The following is a 13,044-nucleotide window of genomic DNA, read 5'->3' on the forward strand; positions in this document are numbered from 1 at the left end:
AAACTCCTAGATCCTAACTGGTATCCACACGACTCACACAACGAACGTTCAATGAACGAAATACACTTTCTTCCGAAAATTCACTGAAATCCATCTGTACGCAAATGAAAATATCACTTTTGTTTAATTTCGCACCACTCATTCAGTCTCTTCTGCCTCCATCATAACCTCAACACAAACTTCGAGTTCTGCCTCTACTTATCCATGTTATCTCACTCTCCTCTCCCTCAAAACCTACTCGGCTTAGCACGACGATAGGTACAACATAACACGATCTACGTCGAGGGTTAGCAGATGCGCCACATGATGGCGTCACACCTCCCTATCCCATAACCCCTATCCCGTCCCGTTGCAGGTGAATAAAATATGGACAAGGGCTTAAAGAAGAGGTTTCTAAAGTCATCTCCTTTTCCTACTTCACAGCACCAACAATCCCAAGTACCCAAGTAAATCATCCTCAAAAGAATTCGAACTCTGTATCGCATTCACAGTCATACACATCGTAGTCACATATCGTAGTCATACCTAGTATCGTATCAAAGTCAAAACAACAGATTTTACAACGTACAGTAAAGTAGCAAAAAGAAAGTACAAATGGGAGGAGAAAAATCCAGAGCGTGCCATAATAAATCGGAGTTTCAAGCACCCATCGTCCATCCCGGGGCCAACAACACTATGCTCTCTCATCTACTTGGCATTCAAATGCTTGACGCCCGCTGTATTATCCACAACATGGAACCTAAAAAGAAGAACAATAGTTAGTATCAACACTTTCCAAAAGGGACAAACGATTCCAAAACCACAAAAACAAATGGACTACTCACGCATCGCTCCTCCACCCATCCACACCCTTCCCAACCATTTCCTTCCTCTCTTCAGCCCGATTCACCCATCCAGCAGGATTTCCCTGGTCAGCTAAAATCGAATTGCGCTTATCGGCTACAATCTTGAACTGCGACGCCGACTCCCTCTCTTTTGCTGAAGACGTGAGCGAGGCCGCTTCGTCCTTCTTTCTCGCAAAGAGCTATCCCCAAATACCCCGTCAATCTTCAAAAAATACAAGAGAAAGAGAAATGACACGCACATCCTTTAAAACATCTACCCTCCCCTCCCCTTCTTCCCCCTTTATATCCTCCATCCTATCTCTAACAACCACAAGCCGCCCATCAAGATACTCCAGCCCAGTCCTCAAAGCATCCGCCACAGCCCTCTGCACCTGCTTCTTGATCAACCCCGTCGCGAGCGGCCTAAGCGTCTTGTACAGGAAATCATGGTTCGAGTCTCGGATCGCAAATTTGAGCGTGTCGAGTTTCACTTTGATGTCATGCACTTTGAAGACGGATGTGCGGTCTGAAGAGGGTGTTGAGACAAGCTCTATCATTGCCTGTGGATTAATGTATTAGATTAGTAGCATATTGTATTGGAGGGAATGGACACGCACGGAAAGTCCTTCTCCGCCAATGACAACATCTGCCAACCCTGAATCTTTCATCTTGGGTATACCAGTCTTCTTCTTATAATAAAAGGCAACGTCGCGCATGTCCGCCTGAATCTGCTCTAGATGCACCCTCACACTAATATTATACATAAGAAAATCCACGTAAACAAAAACACACATATGAAAAAAAAAACAACACGAAGACACGCACCGATGATGGTTCTCCTCCTTTATCGCATTATAAGGAGAGAACGCCACATAATTGTTCGCTTCAAACGATACCATATTCGGCAACAAATTCCTTCCTTGCAGGGTCAGATTCTCAACGACAAGATCCAGCGCGTCGTCCGTGTACTCGACGCGCGGGATGGGGATATATCCGATCTGTCGCAGCAGGAAAGCGCGTGAGCGCCGTATGCGACAAATTGTGAACGGAGTGGGAAATGATACTGTACCTGGTCAATCAACCCCGGCAGGATAACCTTGCGGATATCATTCCAAAGCTCAGGTTTGAACTTCAAACTTCCCTCGCTATCAAACAACAAATCCTTCGTAAGTCTCGCCCAATCCTGTCCAAACTGTTTATTAATCTACATTCACATGCACCACACACAAAATCAACATCAGCATTAAAAAACAATCGAAAGACAAAAAACCACACACACCGGATCCTCGCCCATAGCACCAAACCACCTTCCAACACTATCAAACAACGCATCAAAGTGGCCCTTGTACTTGCCATCGTAGAACTCCCTCCCAATATCCCTCAACTTCCTCGCATGGGAATTACACGCCGGCTCAAGCACATACCCCGGCTCAAGCAACACCTTCCTTACATACAAATTCAGCGCGCTGAACCATTCGCGAAGAGCGGGGTCCCGCCTTGCGTCGTCGATCAGTGCATCCAAAGAGGAAGTGACGATGTCGAATTGTACGCCATTCGCGAATCGTTCGAGGATCGTGCGGAGTTCGGCTATGCACAGGTCGAGATTGGATTGCTGGTTATTCGATAAAAGAGTCAGCAGTCAATAATCTATACATTGTATATTAACGGAGACACAAACGTACCTTCGCAGCGGTACCGACGTGTTGATGCAACACCCCTCCAGGGCCCGCAACACTCTTCCCATGCCTCACGTACTCCTCAACAAACCCAAGCAACCACTTGATTGACTCTTGATAATCGTCGTGTTTCTGACATTCTATAATAACCTGCACAACAAAATACAAAATATCATCATCGTCAGCTTGGTACAGAGTTGCCGTATGAAGGTGGAACACACCTTCTTCCCTCTGAAGATAAATTGATCCCGCCTCTCCTCCGGGAAATACTCCTCGTTCAAAAATTGACGTCCACGCTCGTACCGATTCGACACTGCATCCTTGTGTTTATCCGGGATACGCTCATTGATGTTATCCTGAAAAGAAGGTCTGCATCCCGAACCAGAAACAAAAAGGAAGAGAAAGACTCACCCTCATCGCACGCATCTTACCCATAACACCCCCCTTCTTCTTCTCAACCTCCATATCCGGATCTTCACTCTCCTGCACATCCCCAACGTGACCCTTCACCTCCCGCATACCCTCATCTCGCCTCTTGCTCGCCTCGCCAGCCATCTCCTTCCCTTTCCCAGCCATTTCCTCTCTCTTGGTCGGGTCTCTTACAGCCTGCGAAGCAGCATCCATTGCACCGCTCCGCGCCTGTTCCTTGAAACTCTGCGCCTGGTCGTACACCTCACCGACGGGTTTACCCTCAGGGTGATCAGACGTATGCACACGCGCCCCTCCATGCGCATCATCATGCGGGTCCGCGCGGATCTTCACACCACCAGGCATCTCCGTCTTCAACACGGGTGTCTCCCCTGGAGCTGCGACGCGCCCACCCTCAGTTATGAACTGGTCATTCGGCGCGGTCTCGTCGACTCTCTCGAGTGCTTCGCGGGGAGGTGCGATAGCTTGCGATGCGTTGGATGCAGCGCGCGCGAGGAGGTCGCGGCCTATTACTGAAAAGTCGCCTAGGAGTTTTCGGACTTCCGAGTTGGATAGGATGAGAGTTAGGAGTGTGCGGAGGTGTTTGACCGCTGTTCATGGTTACGAAGTTAATGTGAGTGTGAATGCGAAAGTAAAAGGGAGCAACGCACCCATTTCAGAATCCTGATCAACCTTCTCCCTATCCACAGGGATCTTATCCTTCAACGCCCCTCCCATTCCCATCCCACCGTTCTCGCCTTGGGACGCAGTGGCCGCCCCGCGCGTGTGCCATACAAAGTCCTGTACAAGCTCATCTGCGTTTTTCTCAGCAATCATCAAGCGCGCGGTACTGATTATTTCTTTGAGGTCTTGAATGAGGCGGCGTCCTTGTGGCGAGAGAGACTTTGCGTTTACGGAGGCAGTCGTGGTGGTATGCCCGCCTCCAGTGGTGGTGGTAGCGGTGGTGGGAGCATGCGAAGAGGAAGAGGATAAAGCGTCAGAGGAAAGCAAATACGCAAGCGCGCGGTCGATCTGCGCATTCGATGGCAGCTTTCCAGCGCGGAAGGCTTGTAAAACGGTGTAGAGGCGTATCTGTGTTTGCGTTGTGTCATAGGAGTTAGCTGACGAGTTCACAATGACAGTGGTGCGTGAAAAAAATAAAGAGGAGGAAGGGTACCTTGCGATCTACATCAGCATCCTTCGCAGCCTTGTCGACCGGGTCGACCACACTTCCCTTGGCGGGATGCGTGCTGATATCTTTCGGTGCTGGTGGGAGGTGAGACATGTTTATTTTCAATCGTTGTCCACTTCGTTCACTCGTCTGTGGTGTCTTTGTGTGTTCGTATGGGCGTTAATCAAGTAAAGCTTGGGATATGGGTAGTTGAGGTCGAAGTGTGTTGCGAGGTAGGTAGATTTCTGGTACGGTATGGTATGAAACAAAACAGTGTTGTGTAAATAAAAAGGAGCGTCGCAAGGAGTGAGGGGTAGATATAGTACATTATACCATAACATTGTGGTGCGATGGCGCAGCGACGTCATCCATGATCCAACTTCCACATTCCACAATCTGTGCCACAACCCAGTCTAGTCCTAATTGCACTGAATCCCATCATACCGGTATCCACTGTAATTATATCCACACGCAACGGGTCGGGAACGGGATAGGGGTTAGGATAGGGTGGTGGGGAGGTGGGGTGTGACGTCATCAAGTGACACATATTCTAACTATACTAATCCTCGACGTCGATCATGTTGTGTCGAAGAGACTTTGACACCGTCGAGGAGTCAAGGATGACTGGAATAGACTGGAATGGAAATGTGGGTTACCCTTATTAAGCAGAATATATGTACATGAGAGGGAGATGACAAGTAGGTGTGGAGCTCAAATTTGGGTTCTACTTGGGCGGCGCGAAATGAATGAAAAGTTAAATTTTCATGTGCGTGTGGATGGACTTGACAGAAAGTGTTGTTTTGCCGAGGGGCAATTACGACAAGATAAGCTAATATCGTTTGAACGGAATCCTGGAAAATGAATAAAATACGTGAGTGACGAAATTGGAGAATCTTGGAGAAACGAAGGTTTTAAGTCAGAGCGAAGGATGGGATATTACACAACAATAAACACAAGCGCATACATAGTCTACCTTGACTATTCATCGACACATGTGCACTATTAGTCAAATATCTGTGAGTGCTTGACGGAAACAGAAATAATAAGCGCCCAATGGCGTCAAAAAGTTCCACCTCGTATATGGCCTCATATTTCATAAGTGCCAAGGAGCTCCTTAATGGCATCCATGGAGCTCGTGATGCGCGGTTTAAAGTTGACGTTGAAAGGGAGAGGGTGAGTCGTGACCCCGTCTGTGAATGCCATTTTGTCGATTGGAGCAGCGGGGTCAGGAGATATTTTGAACGCCCACTGCAGCAGCGCAGTGTTGACAAATACCGAACTGTTAAAAAAACTATTATAAACAATGATATGCGTTTTTCGGCAACAAAATGGGTATACCTCGTAGCCATATATTGTCCTGGACATACTCTATAAAGGACCAAACGTCAGAACGTGGTCAGAACGAGATCGCGTACAACCAATTCATGGGCATCATACCTCCTTCCAAATCCAAATGAGTATGACTTCAAGTCTTGCTTAATCCTTCCGTCCTCTGCCAGCCACCTCTGAGGATTGAATGATTCGGGATCTTCAAAAAAGTTTGGGTCTCGCCCAATAGACCTTCAAATAGTCTCAGAAAATGTCATTTGTTTGTAAGATTTACCAGTATAAATACCATGTATTCCCTATAATTGTGGCTCCCTTAGGAATCAGATAGTTTTCCTGTATATAGTAAAAGGTAAGTCTATATCCTTTTGATTTATGTGGATGTTAATGTGGTTAGGTGAGGTGGACTAACCCAAATAATATCCCTCGTCGTTCTATGAGCGATTCCTACCCGGTGTGGAACGTTTCATCAAATTAAACAGTCAGGTAACCGAAATTTATTTGTCTGACCTCCAGGAACAACAGGCCTCCATCTGAACGTCTCCAACACAAATGCCATCGTCTGGGGGAGCATATCCTGGTCCTTTGATGCCGGAGCTAGAACAAGGACAGGTAATCTTCAGAGTTTGACCCACAATACTAATTCAATCAGACGAAAACAACGTAGGAATGCCTACCTTTTTTTCGTCCAATCACAGCATCCAGCTCATCCTGAACACGCCTCTGTGCTTCAGGATAGCATGCAGCAGCAATGATGCTGATGCTAATAGCAGACGCTGTCGTATCTGACCCCGCACCAAACATGCTGCCGGCCAAGTACGCTATCTCAGAGTCGGATAACCCGAGCTCGGACTGTCGCTCGAGGAGATACCTACTAAACGACGCGGGCAAGTCTGCCTTTGATTTCTGTTTTCAATGAAGATGGAAATTTGTGAAATGGAAGGAAGTGCTGAACTTGAACTTGGAAAAATGTAGGTATACTGACCATTTTTGTTTGGACTTCGTACAGCAGTCGTTTAAACAACGCCAGCTCGCTGACATGAGCATCCTGTAGCTCTTTCAGGTATCCCGGGATATATCTGTGGTACATGGGATCAAACACCAAATACTCCGAACGGGAAACACGTACCTTAAAATAGGATACGCATCAACCATCCATAATCCAGGTCGCAGGTTTAAACCGAATGTCCTAGAGCATTGGTTGATGGCAAGGATCTCTGGATCCGTATATAGTTTAGGCTGCTTTCCATATGCAATTTCCATCACGACAGAGGCAGCGTATCTATATGCATTGTATAGTCAGAGGATATGCCATTCCCCTTTTCCAAAACAAAGACATGTTCCATACCGTTTAGCATGACCCTGGTGGTTTGAAGGATCATTTATGATGTCAATTATATGTTGCTTTGCATTGCGCGCTATAATGACCGCATAGTCTGGAAGAATTTGCGGTCGAAGATGCGAATGAATAGCTCTGTGAATCCGCCACCAGTATGATCAATTTTACGTCACTTGGTTCGCTTTTAGGTTTCAGCAACGCACCTGCGGAACTTGCGGAATTGCTCGCCGACAGGTGTCATAACCAATCTCATCCCCCCAGAGAGTGTATCGCCCACTGCAATGCTGCGTGGCCGGTCGACCGTGGCCAATCCCTCTTTTTCCATAATATCGGCGGCTGCTCGAAGCCGTCCAATGACGATTACTGTATTGAACCCTTGACGAAGGGTAAAAATTGGTCCATATTGCTGCGTCAAGGATTCGAAGTAGAGATGTGCACTGAGTGATAAGGGTTAACTAATTCTATTTAAGGATGTCGAGGGAATAGACTTACGACGACGTAGGAATAAAATTACCGAAGACAAATCTTCCAGAGGGACCAGGTGGGAGCACTGGGAGGGGAAGTCGGTGGCCGGAGCAAGTCACTCGGTAATGTATGAATGTAAGGAGTGTTATACAGAAAGCCAATACTGCAATAATCTGTGGTAGGAAGACAATCTCAACAATAGATCCCATTCTATGACTTGGATTGAATGAATGTGGAGAGAGAAGATACCTTGTTAGTTTGCTTTGCTTTTATTGAAAACAGCATACCGAATAAGCGCAAGCTTCTCCTAAAATCGGCTCCAAACCTCAAACGACCTTCTTGATGATATGCCGTACTTTCTTATTTGTTTTAAGCAATTTACTAGATGACAGTGACCAAGGCGTCTGGCTCGGATTGGTCTCTTTCTACATTGGCGGGCCAAACCAGTGTTTTTTTGTTGGAGATATACAGACTTGTACTTCTTTACTGAAATAGGGAGTTATGAACTTACAGCGATATCGAACAACTATCCCTAGTCGGCCACTGGCTCGAAAAGCGTCGTGCCGAGTAGCCGAAGGTCTGGACTCGCCGTTCCTCGATGACGCGATGTACACGTGATGATCCCGGGGTGACCCGTGCGATATGCAAATTTTTGCCTTGCTCTTTTTCAACTCTTTCTTCCACCCATCTTCTCCTGGAAACAGCGTTGTCACCAGCTAAAATCTTTGAAGATGAATTTCTTTCCTTGGTGGCAACAACTTCAGCATCGAGCTATCCTGGACCCTATCAGCATCGATTCATGCGCATGTGCGCGCTTCTACTAGGACCCAAGACCCATACACACACCGCCCATATCCTTCACAAATCCTATAGCCAAATGGAACCTACTTTGACTTGAGATGCAACATTTATTAGCTCGACCATATATCTTCGCCCAAGCCGCCTTGAGATTTTTGAGAAGTTCGAGGTGGTCGGTGGGTATAATATGCGAGAGTTTTGTGACCCACTGCACTTGACTGGGAGTATGAACTCTCCTCTTTGTCTACCCCATCTTCCATGCTGGTTCTACCCTGAGCATATATGGGCTATGCGCGCAACATTTTTTCAGTAAATCCATCATCTTATTAGAGACCTATGACTTCAGGTGTTGTGCCGTCAATTTGCTCTGTTATCCCTGATCCGTATTGTGGACCGTACCACACTTCATTCATATTCTGGCTTACGGTTGTGTGGTATGAGAAAGCTCTCTGAAGTGCCATCCTACGCGGCGCTTATTATCCCTCCCACGTTTCATGACAATGACTCTTCTACTTGGTAACTGAAGTCGTTTCGGGAATTTCTATTACCTCTGACTCGACGTCTTTCAGCTCACTTGAACAAAATATATCACCGCCCAATCTCCTAATTTGGCACAACCGCAGCGTGAGCAATATTGCTCCCATGCGAGTCTGGCAATTGGATTGCTTCCAGTTGGCAAAACTTGAGCCGCACGGGCTTTCCATCTGGTGACATGGTGTAATATCTTTCTGTCACTATAGCTGGCAGAGTCAAGGACAACTATGCCTTTTTCTCAGACTGTGTACTTACCTGCGCTAATCTGGATATAATCCCGACACTCAATTTGTTTTATGCTCATTTTTACGCGGTCAGGTTACAGACGTCCTCTCCTAGCCGGCATCTTTTCCTTCGCCCATAGAAAGCGACGCTTGGGGGAGTAGTAAGTCCTTCCGGGAAAAGACCTGATCGCGTAAAGAAGATATACACCTCAATTGAGTAAGGAATTCTGTCTCATCCTTGCTGCTTCGAAGGATTTTGTCACCTCTGACAGGTCGACTGCATTCCATTGTTTTCTGCCTCATGGCCCTTTGTAACCTAACTTTAAATGTTAAAGGGGCTAAATGCAAACGGAGTCATTGCAATGGTTGTGTCGCCAACCTTGCAAAGAGTTCTTTCAGCATGATGAAAGCATTTGTCAAAGCAGCTCGTCGGCCGAGTATGTCCGGGACAGGCCTCCCCTAAAACCCCTTTGATATGGTTTCGCTTTAAGACCTCAAAATTGCTTTTCTTCTTTCCATTATCCTTGTCCTTTCTGTTTATTTCTGCGTAAAAACATCTGCCAGCCAAATCTCGAATGCACTCTGCAAAGTGTATGCAGATTTCGGTGTTCTCTTGGGCTCTTTAAAGCTTGCATTTTCGCTCTAGGAAAACGTGAACATATATCATTGTCTCTGGAGAAATGTGGGGTAACCCAGGATGCTCATTCGTGTCGCCAGGTCTTGTTATCTCATTGCAAATGGTTATGCTGCCAACACCTTGGACCTATTTCACGCAGTCCGATGCTTTATGCAAACCTTCAACCTCCTCCTTTGAACAGTCTTGTCTTATGTGTCCTTAAGGCAGTTCAACGTGAGAAGGTAGATCAAGTAATCATTGGGCTGCGTGTACTTGGACAGTGCTTAGTGCTTCACCTCTGTATGATCCATTCATTTTCAAATGTTTATTGCATCTAACTGCCACAGCCATACTGGCAAGATATATGACATTGAGTTACAGTCATGCATAAACTATTACAAATGTCTCCTTCCTAGATATATCATCATTTTTGTCTCAATTGTTGCTACATTCCTCCTCTTCCTCCTGTCCATCTTCTTCCATCTCGATATCATCTTCAAATTTGGCTCGCTCCGGCCATTGATTAGGCACTGGCTCCGGAGGTGGATGTGCCTTCACAAGCGTTGCTTTAGGGGCACCCTCAATTGGTACAGATGGAGCGTAGCCCCTCGGATTAGAAGTCCCATTGCGTTCCTCGGGCCCGTACGCGTAGATCCCGTCTCGACTAATAACAATCCCCGGAAGTCCACGATGATATGCATTGTCCTTGTCGGCTTTTGAGGGCTGTGGGTCGCCCTGGACGTTTGTCGAGAGTGGATGGGTGTGAAAATTGGCAACTGTTCGGTCCAAAGAGGTAAAAAAGAAAGGATCAGATGGGTATTAGCTTTATTCAGCCGCCGTAAACGCGTATATACGTTAATACTGCTCAAGACTTACCCAGAATAACGTTGTCTCTGCTAATTCCAGGATTGTTTAGGTCAATACTTGCATTGTCTCCTTTTGTTCGTTGGTTCATGGTCCCCCCTTTTGGTGCCCGCTGCACATACGCTCGGGTGATAGGTCGTTTGATAGGGAAGTCTAAGGCATATATATTGCGTATATTAGTCTCTTTTGACGCATCTCTTACTAGACAGTGTGGAGGTATAGCTCACCGATATAAATGAATCCACCTTCCTCATGGCAATGGTACCCATCATCGAATGAGTCCTCCCATGCTGATTGAAAATCACCATTGTTTAGTCTGGTCAACGATTTGACGTCATTAACAAGCTCGCGGACAGTTGGCAGTGCCATTGAAATAGCTAGGTAGATGCCTGTTTCTTGGGGCCACAACTTCAGCTGTTCTTATAGATTTTGTGCTATCCAATGCATTGCTCATCGGTGAAGAAAATGTCCGATACTAATAAAAACACAGAAATTCTCATAAAGCGGAGGTGGTGTCGCAATTCTTGTCTCGAAGCGAATAGCAAGAGCCGTCCGGTAGGATTTCTGTAAAACTCAATGAGGACCCTTCTTTAGTATTCCTGTTCTATTGTTGAAGGTTTGACATCTGCAACCGCTGATTACCAAGGATGGGATAGTGCCCGTGTTTCAGACAAACCAGTTGTAAGTTCTTCAGCATTACTCTTTACATGACAAAAACCACGATAACGCGACAGCAAGCATGGAAGATATTTACTGAACTGAAAAAGTAGGCGAAAACCACGGGTTGAATTCAACTTATTCAACAGCTGTACAGACAAAGAAGCGACATGTTGTTTACCATTTGCTAAATCTTCAGGTGGGATATACGTATCTTGGCGATGTAACACATTCCGTGTAATCACATATTTCAAGAGTGACAATTTCGAACTAGGAAGATATTTCAGATAGCCGCGCGTGCGGATAAAAATACAGGATGTTGCCATGTAATGGAGACTCTATGTAGTCTCAATCTATATATGGGAGATTCAGAACCATGGAATCGCTCAACTCTCTCGCTATATCTGCTCCATATCGCAGACGAAGGACGTCTGGATGGCCACTACCACACTCGTAGTGTAGAATAACACCGGGAGTATCAACACTCCTATACAGAACTTTCATTCCCTTGAGTTCGTCAAGGCGCTCTAAGCTTCGTGTAGCGTCCAGCAACCATACAGCAAGATCTTGGTAATGGGTCAGGTCAAGGACCTTTATTGGAGCCCCAATTTGTCGACGGTGAAATAGAAATCTTTCTAATCGAGATTCAGTAGAAACTCCACCTTCGATTTCGGAGGCGTGCGATAGGTGGGACAGTTTGAGGTTTTGCAACCGTGGAAAAACAATACCGGAACAGGGAGATTCTTGATCCCAGTGCAGAAGAATGTTGAGAGTATCTTCGTCGAGTTGAAGATAATCGAGTGATTGGAGCATGAATGAGAACTTTTTGAGGGCAACCAATAGTCCGGGGCGTGGGTGCAATATCTTCATGCTGAGTCTCGTAACTTCCTTTAGCAGCGGCGAACTGCACATTTGGAATAAGTACGTGACTGAATTTATGGCAATACCGGCGTGGGAGGTGAAGTTGAGCTCCATGTCGGGCGTATCCCGAGCAAGCCCCTCAAATATTCCACTGTGAAGAACGAATCGTCGCTTTGTACACATGAGACTGAGCGAGCTTGGATGATGGGCGGCAAAATAGTTCTGATACATTTCGCTCAACTCGCGTTCTCGTGATAGCCTGGAGAGGATTTTATCGCGGTTTTCTCGGAACCTGAACAAACAGCCCGGAGGTGGCCTGATGTGTCGTAGGTATTCGAGGCATGTATCGATGTACAAAGTTTGAAGGTGTGGTAAATAGACGATTGGAGGCTCGAAGTCGGGAACGGCGATATGCCCATAAAGATCGAGCGACTGGAGCAGGGGAAGGTTGGAAAGTATTTCGAATACAGCTTGGTTGCTGAAGCTTCCACCGAGCGTGAGGTCTTGCAAGTTAGCCGTCCACCCTAGACTAAGATCACAATGGGCGCCTGTCATTTGAAACGATTTTAATTGAGGGGCTTGATCAGCGAAAATATTGCCCGGAAGACTAGACGGGTGGTCTGAGGCTCCTGCATCGAACATGGTGTGGATTTCAAATTGTGAAAGACATGGCGCAGGGCGAGACAAAAAACTCCAATCTTCTCCACTCCAACGATTGACAAAAATCTTCTCGATTCGATTCCATTGGTCGGCAATAAATCGAAGCAGAAACGCCCGCGATTCTGTCGCCTTTGGAGCGCCGACGTAATTACTAGTTTCCCCCTCCACAACCCAGAGTAAAGACGAAGATCCACTGCGCGAGATGACCTCGTCCCGCCAATGCGTAGTCTTTTGATCAAAGGACACGAAATCAATCAGTCGCCCCCAAATAGCTGTGGATGAAAGGATGATATTCCTCCAGTGCCGACAAACTTGAGAGGTGATCCGTGTAACCTCGAGTGGTCGTGGGGTATGATCTTTGACGTTGTACTGATATGGAGTCAATATCTGCGGATTGTTGACATTCGTCATGAAGATGCGCCATAGGAGGTCTTCCGAGAGCTTCCAAATCGGCGAGACAGATTGTGTGACATTCGCGGACCTTGAATGCAAGTTGAAGGGTGTATGCATCGCACAATGTCGATGGTGGTAAGAATCGTTCGCAAGAGATAAGAAGGACAGAAAGGAACTCGACGCTGGGTAGCTATAAGCTCCTCATTCAGTGTTACTCTGGGTAAAACA

The 13,044-nt window shown here is 46.5% G+C and overlaps 4 protein-coding genes across 4 annotated transcripts; all 4 read right to left on the reverse strand.

Annotated features, from left to right (window-relative positions):
- Nucleotides 1-687: 687 nt before the first annotated feature.
- JR316_0013445 (uncharacterized protein) lies at nucleotides 688-4,193 on the reverse strand (the record flags this gene model as incomplete). Its single annotated transcript, XM_047899054.1, has 12 exons — nucleotides 688-739; nucleotides 825-1,024; nucleotides 1,085-1,384; nucleotides 1,442-1,574; nucleotides 1,650-1,822; nucleotides 1,894-2,028; nucleotides 2,104-2,436; nucleotides 2,507-2,650; nucleotides 2,722-2,856; nucleotides 2,912-3,519; nucleotides 3,580-4,000; nucleotides 4,086-4,193. 12 exons carry the CDS (start codon nucleotides 4,191-4,193, stop codon nucleotides 688-690), a joined length of 2,742 nt encoding a protein of 913 aa, XP_047741907.1.
- Nucleotides 4,194-5,165: 972 nt separating this feature from the next.
- Nucleotides 5,166-7,418, reverse strand: JR316_0013446 (Cytochrome P450 monooxygenase 64; the record flags this gene model as incomplete). The annotated part of the gene is made up of 12 exons (XM_047899055.1): nucleotides 5,166-5,358; nucleotides 5,418-5,447; nucleotides 5,517-5,639; nucleotides 5,695-5,741; nucleotides 5,818-5,852; nucleotides 5,916-6,002; nucleotides 6,083-6,311; nucleotides 6,391-6,484; nucleotides 6,535-6,687; nucleotides 6,754-6,879; nucleotides 6,948-7,181; nucleotides 7,237-7,418. 12 exons carry the CDS (start codon nucleotides 7,416-7,418, stop codon nucleotides 5,166-5,168), a joined length of 1,533 nt encoding a protein of 510 aa, XP_047741908.1.
- Nucleotides 7,419-9,816: 2,398 nt separating this feature from the next.
- JR316_0013447 (uncharacterized protein) lies at nucleotides 9,817-10,614 on the reverse strand (the record flags this gene model as incomplete). The annotated part of the gene is made up of 3 exons (XM_047899056.1): nucleotides 9,817-10,157; nucleotides 10,258-10,398; nucleotides 10,473-10,614. The coding sequence occupies 3 exons, from the start codon at nucleotides 10,612-10,614 to the stop codon at nucleotides 9,817-9,819; spliced, it is 624 nt and encodes a 207-aa protein (XP_047741909.1).
- A 636-nt stretch (nucleotides 10,615-11,250) lies between these two features.
- Nucleotides 11,251-12,933, reverse strand: JR316_0013448 (uncharacterized protein; the record flags this gene model as incomplete). The annotated part of the gene is made up of 1 exon (XM_047899057.1): nucleotides 11,251-12,933. The coding sequence occupies one exon, from the start codon at nucleotides 12,931-12,933 to the stop codon at nucleotides 11,251-11,253; it is 1,683 nt and encodes a 560-aa protein (XP_047741910.1).
- Nucleotides 12,934-13,044: the final 111 nt, after the last annotated feature.

This window comes from Psilocybe cubensis, assembly GCF_017499595.1.
Source record: "Psilocybe cubensis strain MGC-MH-2018 chromosome Unknown contig1, whole genome shotgun sequence".
Lineage (NCBI taxonomy): Eukaryota > Fungi > Basidiomycota > Agaricomycetes > Agaricales > Agrocybaceae > Psilocybe > Psilocybe cubensis.